At 35.7% G+C, this 14,026-nt stretch overlaps 1 protein-coding gene across 1 annotated transcript in view; it reads left to right on the top strand.

Annotated features, from left to right (window-relative positions):
- Positions 1-14,026, top strand: part of DNAJC15 (DnaJ heat shock protein family (Hsp40) member C15) — a 158,661-nt gene that overhangs the window by 105,842 nt on the left and 38,793 nt on the right. Inside the window, exons 4-5 of the mRNA XM_007947827.2 lie at positions 5,830-5,906; positions 12,548-12,618. Coding sequence (XP_007946018.1) covers positions 5,830-5,906; positions 12,548-12,618 — 148 coding nt within the window. The remainder of the gene's footprint in view (positions 1-5,829; positions 5,907-12,547; positions 12,619-14,026) is intronic.

Raw genomic sequence — 14,026 nt, 5'->3', positions numbered from 1 at the left:
AGTACTATATATACTTGTCATTGTCACCCCTCTCCACCTGTGTCTTTCCTTCTGGTTTCTAAAATGGGATCTGCTGTTACTCCCCTTTTGCTTCTCTTGAGCTCCAACAGCTACAATAATTCACCCCCAACATACAACTTTCTTTCTTCAGCTTAGGGCATAAGTGACAAATGCCTGACCCCTTATGCTTTGTATTAGTGAATAGGGATGATCTAGCTGAGCTATTCTGATTTAATTAATTACCCTGATAATACTTTCTTTATTCATTGACTCTGAATTTAGTGTTTTCTTCTTGGTTCTCTTGAGAGGGCTTCTTCTTTAATCCAGTGTTGCTACTATAATTTTTCTTTTAGTGCACTCTTACATGTTTCAGTCTTCATAGATTTCTTTAAACTATCTTGTCTGCTGCTTGTCCTATTTCATACTCTCTTAGCCCATTATAGATGTTTCTTGCTTAGAATATATATTTTTTATCTCATTTCAAAAGCAGTTTGGAAAGTAAAAGACCTTTATGATTTAGTCTGCTGTTTGAACCTTTATGATTTAGTCTGCTGTTTGCTTGTTAGTATATAGTATCGACTGAGCTAATGAATGATTAATTACCTCAATTTTTTCTTTTGTTCTCGAAGTCATTCCTCTTTTCTTGAGGCTTTCTTTTGTCTATTTGTGAATTTGTTCTTTTGAGTATAATTTTTTAAAAATCATTCTCCAGTTATTTTATGGTCAAGTGAAATTCATGGAAGTACACTAATTGGGAAAATCATCTTTCTGTAGTCTAATAAATTAAACAGATAATTATAAACAATAAATGATTTAGAATGATATACCTTAGTTTTGCATATACCACGTCCATGTAAATAATACACACACACATATAATGTTCAAAGCACACATAGGAAACTAACACATGAGAAGGTTGCATGCTTTAGAAAAAACACATATAACATGTGTTTCTTGCATAGAAATAGGTAATACCTCTCTGGTTGTCTGGAGGAATTATGTGATTCAAGCTATTTACTGAAGTAGTTAATGAAGACTTTTATTTAACTTGGGTTATTTAGGGGCACTATAGCAGTTAATGGAGCTCTGGTGGTACAGTGGTTAAGTGTTCAGCTGCTAACCATAAGCTGACGATTCAAACCCATCAGCCACTCTGCAGGAGAAAGATGTGGCAGTCTGCTTCTGTAAAGATTTATAGCCTTGGAAACCTTATGGAGTACTTCATTTATGTCCTATATGGTCCTAATGAGTTGGAATCACCTCAGTTACACTGGGTTTGGTTTTTGGTTTATAACAGTTAATTCTAATTTTAGAAGGAAAGTAATTTTGGTTTCTGTGCTTTAGACATACTTTATGAATAAAGTAATATCAAATAATAATGTATAAGGTCCAGGGTGTGTTTCAAATAGAGAGCATAAAACTAGTGGAATTTTATTGTTTCTGTTCTTAGAAATCCAATTAGAAAAAAATAGATAACTTATCTATTTCATGTGTTTATGCTAGAGTTGTTCCTTAGAATAATCTCATTGTCAGTAGTTCTAAACATTTCCTTTGGCCCCTGCAGTGTTGTCTGCTTTGCCTTATGTCTGTATACCCTAATATAAGACAATATTGGTATATTATTTGTAAAATTAAAAGAGCCTTTTAATTACACTTTATTTTATTTACTTAATTTTTTTTCAGAAGGAGGCCATAGAGTTAAAATTTTGTGCTTGCTCATGACACAGATACTCATTTAAATAATCATAGATTAAGATACTGTGATGACAGTTTTGTTCTATTTAATATTATAATGTAAAACCTCAATTTCATAGAAGTTTAGAAGGCATGATTTTTTCTGAAGAAAAATGCAAACATATTTATTAGTAGTTAAGTGAAATGAGCAATTTTTTTGTTTTCTTTTTCCCTTCTATAGCCCTTATATGTTAAACTTTTGTCCTCAAAAAGATACAGTTCTTTCATGACAGTTGTGTTGACTGTGTATGTACAGACTGACTTCCTTGGAAGTAGGTCAGTATTTTGGGATTTGAGCCTTCCAGATCCTAGATTTCAGTAGCCTTTTCTGAGATTCCTTTTCGACCTGGGCGAATCTGAGTGCAATAAAATTGCTCAGATACAATACCTGCTTTTCAGGTTAATGAACTTAGTGATTATAGTGGGAATGACAGTTTATGAAACATAATCAATTTATCTTTTTTCTTATGTTAAAAGCTCAACTATTTTGGAGCTACCTAAGATAAATCAAGACTCATGGAAATATTTCTTTTTCTGAAGAAAGAATCACTCTATGCATTCATCTCAAAGGTGATTTAAAAACATAAATAGCAGCAAAGTAAACATGCTTCTGTAAAATGACTATGTCTGGTTAAGTCAGTGATACTTTTATTTTGCCACAATACAGTCAACTAATCATGTTTCATTTAGGAAGTAAGGATTTCATCTAGCAAAAATTTGATCACCTAAGAGAAACCAGGGAGCTCTGGTAGCATAGTGCCTAAGGCACTTGACTGCTAACCAGAAGGCTGGCGGTTCAAACCCACCAGCCACTCCTCGGAAGGAAGGTTGGGCAATCCTACTTCTGTAGTGATACTGCCTCGGGAACCCAAGGAGGGATTGCTATGAGTCGGGGCCGACTCGACAGCAAATAACAACAACAACAACAACAACAACAACAAGAGAAACCTTAAAACCAGCTACTCTTCCTTTCTTAAATCTCCTGTTTCTTTCCAGATGTGTTTATCTATGTGCATATTCTCTCCATATATATTAAGAAAGATATAAAATATGTCCAAATTAGCATATGTACTTAAACAATTGGATTCATAAATTGTGAGAGGAGTAGTCTTGCTTTTTGTTTGTTTTCTTTACTAGATTATAAATAATTAAAATCTGGAATAGTACATGCTCTTCTTTATAGTACTGGTACATTAGCAGATTACCATGTAGATGGTGAAGGACAGAATTTGACCTGTGTCACTTGAAAAGGGCCTGGCACATAGTAGGTACCGAAATGTTGTTGAATAATTTAATTACCAGAGAATTATTACCAAATAAAAATTTGTAACAAGCTGTTTAGAAAATACCACTTACATAAAAGATGAGATAGAACTCCTGGATCTCATTTTTTAAGCTCTGATAATTTTCTTGGTTTGCTTTATTTATTCCTTCCTTTTTTTATTAATTGCATAATGTTTTCATTGTAAATTGAAGAAGCAAAAATAAACATAAAGAAGAAAACAAAAATCATTCATAATCCCACCACCAGAAATAACACTTTGGTGCATATACTTTCAGATTTTGTTTTATACATCCATACGCTTACTTTATTTTTCCTTCCAAAACACAGGTTCATTTTTTAGAAACATATATGCAGCTAATCATATATGTATTATTTTCCCTTCTAAAATCTGAATTCATGGATCCTGTTATCCTGTTTCTCCTGAAAAGGGTTGTCTTTACTTGCTGTCTCCTATTTCTCTCATCCTGTTATCTCTTGAACCGAATCAAAGCAGGCTATGATCCTAACCCCCAAGCTTCTGTCAAAGTCATTGTTACTTCCTTTTTGCTAAATCCAGGGGTCAGTTCTAAGTTCACATTTTACTTGACCTAGAAGCATTTGAATCCATTTTTTATTTCTTCACTTTTGTCTCTGGTTTTTCTCCACTTCATTGCTGGACATTCCTCTCCATTCATGTGCCCTTAAACCTTGCAACAAGGAGCCTTGGTGTAGTGGTTAGGTGCTCAGGTTCTAACCAAAAGGTTAGTGTGCTCCTTGGGAGAATAATGTGGCTGTCTGCTTCCATAAAGATTATAGCCTTTAAAACCAATCCTGAAGCAGTTCTACTCTATTCTCTAGGGGTTACTATGAGTCAGAATCAACTTGGTGGCCATAGGTCTGGTTTGTGTTTAAACCCTGCAGCTCTTTAGGGCTCAGTGCTTGGACTTGTTATCTACACTCACGCCCTAGGCAATCTCATTTAGTCTCATGGTTGTAAATATTCTCTGTCTTTGCACTGATGATTCCTAAATGTTTTATGCAGGTCAGATTTTTTCTTTTCTTAGATATTTAATAAGGAGCTCTGGTGGTGCAGTGGTAAAGCATTTGGCTGCTAAACAAGAGGTTGGCAGCTCGAAATTAGCAGCTACTGCACAAGGGAAAGATGTGGCAGTCTGCAACTGTAAAGATTTACAGCCTTGGAAACCCTATGGAGCAGTTCTACTCTGTCCTATAGGGACTTTATGTGTTGGAATCAACTCAGTGGCAGTGAATCCTGCCTGGTTTTGGTAGATATTTAATAGATATTTCAAACTTAGTATGTCCAAAACAATCTCCTCATCCCTACTTCTTAAATGACGGTTTGGCAGTTTAGGTCAGAAACCTTGAAGTCATCTGCACAGCTTTGGTTCTTTGGAAGGCAGAACAGGACAAAGTTTAGCAAGCTGTAGGTTTATTAAGGAGTGCTTTTAGGTTGAAAGCTTTGGAAAGGAAAAGGAAGAAGGATTGGTGGAAAGAGAAGTTAGGCTGTGTTACAGTCTTGTCAAAGACTTCAGCCACCCCCACGGAGAGTTCTGAAGGTAGGAGGAGTTGGTTTTCTTAAGTTGGCACAAGGAGCCTCAAGATTAAATGACATCACCTAGCAAGATGGGGCAGTCTACTTCCGTAGTGATACTGCCTCGGAAACCCAAGGAGGGGTCACTATGAGTCGGGTCCAACTCAGTGGCACATAACAACAACAACAACAAGCAAGTGAGTATGGATAAGAAGTCCAAGGATTGAACCCTAGAGAACTCCATTGTTTATACCATCATGTCAACCAGTAATAAATGTGGGTTGCCAGAGAAAAGGGCATGACCTTGACTTTGTTCAGCCAAACTCATGTGCTTAATGAGAGAGATCTCTGCTGGCAGTTGTCCCAGTGTCTGAGGAATAAGTCCTTTACCTCTGAAGGGAGAGCTGGGCAATACGTAACAGTGTCTACCACATTAATATTCTCTCTCTTCTCTTTTTCATATCCTATATTTAATCCATCAAGCAAATGTTAACTCTGCTTTGAAAATATGGCCAGAATGTGACTACTTATCACCACTTCCTCTTCTACTGTCGTCTTTTGCTTGGATTATTGTAATGTCCTCCCAACTGATCTCCTGCTTCCACCCTTGCACCTTTCTTTCAGTTCTCCACAGTACTTAGAGTAGTCCATTCAGAACAAATCAGATTGTTACTCCAGTTCCCTGGCTTCTTTTCTCACTTAGAATAAAATCCCAAATTCTTTCCATGAAAGCCCTACACAGTCTGGCCTCCATTACCTCTCTAATGCTTTTCTTCTCCTCATTCATGCGTCTTCAGCCATATTAACTTTTCGATCAAGTTTTCTAGTTGTTCTTGCCCTGCCTGTCTGCTGTCTTGACTTCCTCCTTACTTTGTCAGTTCATCTCCTTTCTGTGTCAGCCGGTCTAGTAGGTAGAAAGAAGTTACCTGTATCCACACTGAATGACTTGGCTAAGGTTATACACTAAAAAAATTACTGTGGAGCTTGGAAAAATTTCAAGCATTTTGCTTCCAGCAATCTCTCTTTTTTTTTTTTTTCAGTTATATCTCAGTATAGAAAAATTAATATATTTTGAAATGAAAAAAATAATAATATTTTTGAAGTGTTCATTTCAGTCGTAGTTTTTGAAAAGAATGATTGTTTTGCTTTTTTCCTCATGCTATTTCAAGTTGACTTCTGGTAAAAATGCATTACTCTTATGTAGCTCTGTGATGGGAGTGAGGTCATGGCACCTCATGCATGCAACTAATTATTTCTTGCTCTATCTTTTCCTATACAGGGCCTTTCATCCTACTATAAAGGAGGATTTGAACAGAAAATGAGTAGGCGAGAAGCTAGTCTTATTTTAGGTGTAAGGTAGGTGTGCTGCATAAGTATTATTTTTGTTCCATGGCCAACCTTGTCTTGAAGAAGGAGAATATGTAACAGTAAGATTATCCTTACATTTAAAATTAGCAGTAGGAGGGAAAGGAAAAAATACCAATATTTACAATTTAAAACCTCAAGTCTAAAGAAGTATCCCTGAAAAAAAATTAGGCAAACTTGTGATGTGTCTTTATTTTTTGACAAGGAGCTGTTGTGTTTGAATACTAAAGTTTCAAATTAATCAGAATATCCCTTACCATGACACTCAATCTTTCTGGATTCATTTAGGAATCATATTGAATAGTAATAGAGCTGAATCATATTTTCAATTATAAGACCTGTTTCACATTTGTTTTCTAGTTCCACAGTTGGACATCTAGCATGTTTCATTGCACTTGTTTCACCTTAGGACCCGTTTGTTATCTAACTTTGGGCGGTATGGGAGATGGTTAATAAATGCTGTTATGTGATTGCTATATGCTGTTACTTAATACTTACCACTTGAGATTATTTCCCCTACCAGCAACTATATTAATTTGTTTCTCTTATGTCCCTTAGAACCCACTCCTATTTTTTTGTGGGGATTGGTTACAGTCTGTTGTCAATAGCAAATCTTTAGGTGATTTAATCAACACAGTTAAGCAGAATAGACAATAAAATGCTATATTGACATAATTTACATTAAGTCTCGTATAGGTCAGGAGATTTTCCTAAGCCAAAGCTCTTATTTTTTTGATGAGCTAGGAAGAAAGAGCAAAAAAGTGGGGGAGGCAGCTTAATTTAGTTTGGGGTTTTATCTTTCTTTCTAAGGAGAGCTGTCTTTTTAACAGAGAATAGAAAATAGGACATGATTTTAAGTAGAGGAACCCAATTAGGAAATTAGATATATTGTTAACTGTTCCTTGCTTAATATTATTCCGAATAAATTATTTTCCTTGAATTTTTATTGAACTCCAATAACATTCTATCCATATTCTTTAAATGTGGATATGAAGCACATTATAAAACCAAAGACAAATGTTTTTGAACTGTCATTTAATATCATCCAAGCCACTCCTGTTATTATGAGACATAATTAGGAAGTGATAGTATTTTTGAGTTCTCTTAAGGTATACGGTTATAAAGTTTGATCTTGTTGAACTAGAGGCTGTACAAGATGCACAAGAAAAATAGTGAATCCGGAGGTTAAGACACAGCCTCATATCAGATGGATCTGACTACAAATACCAGTTTCATCACTTACTGTGTTATTTGTTTCTCCTGCATAGGGTTCTTGTGAAGATTAAATTATATAATGCATATGAAATTCTTAAACTAATACATGGTATTTAGTAACTATTCAGTAAATGTCAGCTAAGCAAAATGAGGAGCTTTGGTGGCACAGTGCTTAAGAAATTCGGCTGCTAACCGAAAGGTTGGCGGTTCAAACCTACCAGCTGCTCTTTGGGTGAAAGACAAGGCTTTCTGTAAAGATTTACACCCTTGGAAACCCTATGGGAGAGTTTTACTCTTTCCTGTAGGGTCACTATGAGTTGGAATTGACTCTATGGCACTGAGTTCGTTTGTTGTTTTTGTTGAAGCAGAACAGATCCTTATCCTGATTCTGCCTCTTAGGTAATGTATCACCTTGGTCAAGTTATTTTTACCTTTTCGGAACTTCAGTTTCTTTGATTTTAAATTGGGAATAATAATATCTGCCTTGTTGGAATAATATGATACCATCTTATAAAAGTGTCTGCCAAGTAATAGAAGCTAAATAACTGTTAGTTCATATCTCTTCCCATCTTTCATGGAAATAGATACTAAATATTTGACTTAAAACTTTAAACAGAAAGGTAAAGCTCTTGCTTTTCCTTAGTCAGTCAGTGTTGATTTTGCAGGGCATTTAAAGGTGTGAATACTACATTGCTGTGGTTCCGTTTTCTGTGATCATTGAATCTACACTGCCATCTGTATTATCACTCTGATAACATGGCACATCTATGTTTGTTTGCCAAATGCTGCCTCCAACCCCCAGGTACTTTTTGTGAATGCTCTATGCTAATTTATTTTTTCACAGCAACATGTAAAAAAGAAAATGGCGTATTGGGGGTTATGTAAATACCTCCCAGGGGGCGGGAGCAGTTGGCAAATAAACGTAGATAAGTGTTATTTGAGTAAAAATACAGTAGATTGACTCTAACAAGTAGATACAGGCCAATTGGAACTGATTCCGTTGATACTCTATTAAAGAAAAATACTTTGTGCTACTAGAGGATTCTGTACATTCTTATAGATCGAATTTAATGGTGATTATTTGCTGAGATGCATATTTGAGTCTTTGCTTTATGATTTTCCTTGCTAGAGGGTAGATATATGAACTATAATTCTTATTTATAACAGAAAACGTAAAATATTTTATTCAGCTGTCTAGGAAAATTATTATTATACCTAATATTTTTTAAAATGATACATAATGGTGATTTCCAAACTTTCTAAAAACTTCTGTGGAACTCTGTTTAGACAATGTTGTTGTTGTTATGTGCCATCAAGTCGGACCCAACTCATAGCAACCCCTCCTTGGGTTGCCAAGGCAGTATCACTATGGAAGTAGATTGCCCAGCCTTCCTTCTGAGGAGTGGCTGGTGAGTTTGAACCACCAGCCTTCTAGTTAGCAGTCAAGTGCTTTAGGCACTGTATTACTCAAAAGTCCAGTAATAAAAATGATGAAGTCAAAAAGGCTGTTTGCCACAGGGTTGGGGGACACTACTCAGTTCCACACACACACTTCCTTACTCCTTAGCTTAATGTACTCCACAGAGCACAGTCTGAAATCCTTGCTGTAGGTAACATAATACTTAAAATTACATTTTCAATTTCACGGTGAAATTGTATATAGCGGAAGTATATCATAGCTACATTTAATTTTTATAGGAAGTTTAAGAAGTAGGATTCTTCTATCTTATATAATCTTTGCAATAAACAAATCTATTAAACTGTATTGAGGTCGTAGAGACTTAATGGAGCAATAACAAAAAAGGAATAAACCCTGTAGGCAAGCAAGAATACTTCCACTCATCCCCAAAGCTCACCACTAGGAGTCTGATGACTATTATCTTAAAAGCAGTGTTTGAATGCCCTTATGTGTGTATATAAACCTTCCTTTTGCCTTTTGCTTTAATCTTGTTCAGTGTTTGGCAGACCTCAGTGCGTAAGGCTTTAAGGAATTTTATGTACAAAACCATGTGATTTTTAGGGACAATTTTACTGAAGTAATTTTCATATTTCGCTTTATTTGCTGAATTAGAACTTAATATCCAATATAAGAAGCAACTCTACTAGATAATCCCCTGCCAAGATACAACAGGAAATTTGAGTTTTTCTAAATTCATGTCTTTATTATCTAGTAAGCCACGCATGATTAACTTAATGAAATAAAGTTTTTGAAATTCTTGTCTTTTTTTTTTTATTTTTAACAGTTTTGTAATATGATAATCTTTTCTCTTGTTAAAAAAAAAAAAAAAAAAATGCCACTAGAGCCCCCTTTCTCATGTTAATATTTGCTAATATGAAACCTTAGTGCTCTCAAAGAATTTACTTTTTAAAAGCCACTCTTTTCAAGGCTGTATAAAATGCATTAGGCACCTGTTGCATATACAATTTTTGATACTATTTTTAGATACAAGTTATGGCTTCTTTCCTATGTGTAACTTAGAGTCTACCCAAGGATCAATGTGAACTATATATAGAACCACTATGAAACATAACTGACAAAGCAAAGAAGTGCCACAGAGCACCAAAAGAGAAAGGTAAGTGTAGTTTAGCCACAGGAAATTCAATCATATTAGAATTTTTTTATGTGTTGTGTTTTTTATTTCTTGATAGGTAGTTAAACAATATAGAGTTCATAGCCCTGGTACAGTGTTTAATGGTTACTTGCTAAGAATTCAGTACTTTCTAATCAGTCTTTATGAGAGACAGTAAGTTTGAAATGATCCTCCAAAAGACTTCTTAGCCAAAGGGAATATGCTTAAATCTTTATAAAAAAAAAAAAAAACAAACTTTATTCACGGAAGAATATTTTATGTGCCTAGTCAACATTTGGGGAGCTCTGGTAGCATAGTGGCTAAGACACTTGCCTGCTAACCAGACGGCTGGCGGTTCAAACCCACCAGCCACTCCTCGGAAGGAAGGTTGGGCAATCCTACTTCCGTAGTGATACTGCCTCGGAAACCCAAGGAGGGGTCGCTATGAGTCGGGGCCGACTCCACGGCACATAACAACAACAACAACAACAACAGTCAACATTTGATAGCTCATGCTAACATGCTTGGTAATCTGTTGTTTACAGATCACAAGTAGTGAGTAATTGACAAGAAAACAGCTAGAGGTTGGAATGCTGGCAGAATCAAGGCTTGACAACTAATAGTCTGGAGGCACTGAACGGAACAGAGAGAAGACCTTAAAATGGAGAGCATTTCAGAGCCATTTAGTAGCAAGCAAACCGCTCCAAACCTTGAGAGTTTCTATGCACTTAAATATTATCTGTGATGATGCTTTGGAGTCATTCAGGAAACGTTAAATTATACTTATGCTTCATTTTTTAAATGTAGGAATTATGCAATACATTTTCATAGAAATTATAATAATAACTATATGCCAAGTTATGCTAATCCTTCCATTTATTTTATCTAATTTATCCTTAAAATAATCCGGAGGGGTGGGTTTTATTATGTCCATTTTACACATGAGAAAATTAGAACTCAGAAGGTTTAAGCAGGACAAAGTTCCTAGCTCATGCATGGTTGAATCAGGATTTTGAACCCAAATATGAATAACAATAAAAATACATGCTTTTAGCCACTACAGTTATGGTTCACCCATACAAATTAAATGATTTTGAGCCTAACAACAACCACCCTTCACTGCAAGTCAGCTATTAATATCTCCATTTGAGATCCAGAAAAGCTAAGTGACTTACAAAAGAGCTATTAAGTAACAATATTAATATTTTGTTGTTAGTGATGTTAATTTTTTTCCCTGTCTGGAAATTGTACTAATAAGAAACATTTCCAATACTGGATAAATAGGTTTTGCCAAAATAATTTTAAGCTTTTTTTAAAAAAATGTTTTATTGTGATTTGGGTGCAAATTACAAAGCAGATTCGTTCTGCTCTCAACAGATCAGACATGCTTTGTTTCACAGCACCAATTACTTTCCTAACAATAAGCTGCTGTCGTCCCATCTCTTCCCTGTGACTACCCCTTCCCCATGTCCTTCTTACCTACTAATTTTAGGCTTTTTTAACTTTCTCCTTCCATTTTTTTTTTTTTTTTTCTTTTAGAGATTAGGCTGTTGAAACACCCAAGCTCTTGTGACAGGTTTCCTACAAGGCTAAATTAATTATGATGAGGGATTTTGAGATCTTATGTTGAAAGAAAATGCCAGTGAAAGCCAACTGTTATTAAGCACTTGCTATATGTCAGGCACTATTCTAGCACTTTGTAGGCATTAACTCATTTGTTGTAATCCTTACAACAGCTGTGTAAGGAATATGTTGTTGTTAGCCTCATTTTGCAGTGAGGAAACCAAAGCACTGAGAAGTTAAATAATTTGAGCAAAGTTAGACAAAACTGAAAATCAAACCCAATGCTGTAGAGTCGATTCCAACTCATAGTCATTCTTGTGGAATAAAGTAGAACTGCCGTATAGGTTTTACAGACTCAGACTGACTCCAGACCAGACTCACTGCCCTCGAGTTGGTTCTGACTCATAGTGACCCCTCCTTGGGTTTCTAAGGCAGTATCTTTACAGAATTAGATTGTCCAGTCTTCATTCCGAGGAGTGGCTTGTAGGTTTGAACCAACAGCCTTCTGGTTAGCAGTCAGATGCCATAAGCACTACGCCACCAGGCTGTAAATCTTTATGGAAGCAGACTGCCACATTTTCCTTCCTCAAAGTGGCTCATGGGTTTGAACTGCCAACCTTTTGGTTAGCAGATGAACGTTTAACCACTGTACCACCAGGGCTTTTATATGTAGTCCTAAATGACAGAGCTGGGATTAAAATCACACAGTCTAGCTCTGGAGTTCAAATACCTATCACAAACCAAACTCAACTGCCATTGAGTCAATTCTGAGTCTTAGCGATGTGACCCCCATTGGGTTTCCAATGCTGTAAATCTTTATCGAAGCAGACTGTCTCATCATTCTTCTGCAGAGTGGTTGGTGGGTTTGAATCAGCAGCCTTTTGGATAGCAGCTAAATGCTTTAACCACTACACAACCAGAGCTCCTTAAATACCTATCTGCTATACTGTATATACTGCCTCCCCCCAAAATAACTGGAAGCATATGTTTTCGGTCTGTGAGCTATAACTAACCTACTCTAGCTTTTGTGTTTTTATATTCTTTTTAAAATTGATTGAGAATAAGAACTAGCATTACAGAGGACTGAAGAAATATATGTGCGACACTGAATCATTGATCTATTTTTATGACTAGTGAAATTAAGTGAAAAGCTGCAATTTCATATGTGTCCACAAGATGGTGAAATTTTCATTAGTTTTTAATTTCTTAAAATTCAAATAAACTGTTAATTTATAATTTGCATTTGACATTATTTATTGTAAGCACTTTAATTTCTTTTTGCAGCCCATCTGCTGGCAAGGCCAAGATTAGAACAGCCCATAGAAGAATCATGATTTTGAACCACCCAGACAAAGGTTGGTAGAATTCGTATTTTTCATACTGAGTGGGACAGAATACGCTCTGAATTCCTTTCAATTTACTTAAACTCACTATAAATGATATGTAGTTGAGATGGAAGGCTATGTGCCGAAAGTATTGTGATTTTTCTTCAAAAATAAATGAGCCTTTCCACTGGAGTTCAGTGACCCAAGGAGAGTGGTAGATTTATATTATTACCTTTCGAGAACTTAGGTGCTGATTCTTTTTATGTATAAGTAGTAGCTGAATGCTATTTGAGGTTTCTAATGTTTTGCTTGAGAAACAGAAAATATGAACTGTGGACTCTCTGACTGTGTAAACTGATTTGGGTATCATGGATTATATGTGTTTAACCTTAAACATAAAAATGCAGATTTAGAAGATAGGTTCTAGATCTCTGAAGATAGCTTATCAGGGATGATTCTGGACTTTTCACATTCTGTTCTGGAAAGATCTGAGACAAAGCCATTTGTTTTTAACTGGCCAGGTTTTTAATGTAAATTTATCTTACAGAAAGACAATTATTATAACTTTAACTACATTACAGCTGCTTGAGAAAGAAAGTCCATATGTTCGTTACTGTTTCAGCTTTAAAATAACAGATGGTAGAAAGTTGCACTGTATTTCAGAAGTCAAAGGAGAGGAGTAGAGTGAAGGGTTTCTTAGATTCTTATTTACGACTCAGTTTTCCAATTATTATTGAAAAAAAGTAAAAACAAATTTTGATTCCTACCCATCTACTCTGTTACCAAAATAAGGCATTCTTTTTTCAGCTTTCTCACTTAATTACTTACTATTAAAATTCTTTTCACTAAACATATCTCTGTGGGTTTTTGCCTTTGCTGTTCTTTAGTGTGAATAAACAAGAGAATAAACTTAGCGAAGAGGTTTTGCTTAAAATTTCTGAACAGCTTCAACAGTCACTGACAGATCCACTCAATTAATTTACTTTGTGTTACGGGCTTTCAGAGTACAGGCAGACCTCAGGTTACTCATGTCTGATTTCTGGATAACTCCTACTTGCCCTTTAATGTTAGGTAAATTTGCCCTCACTTTTAAACGACTGAAACAACCCCTACTCACAACAAATTCTTCACATTCACTTCACTTGCTGCATGTGCAGTTTTTAAATTATTAAAAAGATTTTGAGCCTTTTGTTGCACTAAAATCCACTGCCATGGAGTAAATTCTGATTCACAACAACCCTATAGTACAGAGTACTCATTTATTCTCACTGCCATCGAGTTGGTTACGACTCATAGTGACTCCCATTGGGTTTTTGAGGTGATAAATCTTTACAGAAATAGATTGTCCCATCTTCCTTCCATGGAGTGGCTCATGGGTTTGAACTGCCAACCTTCTGGTTAGAAGTCAGATGCCTTAGGCATTATGCCACCAGAGCTC

This window comes from Orycteropus afer, unplaced genomic scaffold (genome assembly GCF_000298275.1).
Source record: "Orycteropus afer afer isolate SDZICR_OR568_19922 unplaced genomic scaffold, OryAfe1.0 scaffold00194, whole genome shotgun sequence".
Classification (NCBI taxonomy): domain Eukaryota; kingdom Metazoa; phylum Chordata; class Mammalia; order Tubulidentata; family Orycteropodidae; genus Orycteropus; species Orycteropus afer.
Note: the sequence above shows the minus strand (reverse complement) of the source record. Positions and strands in the feature narration are given on the sequence as shown.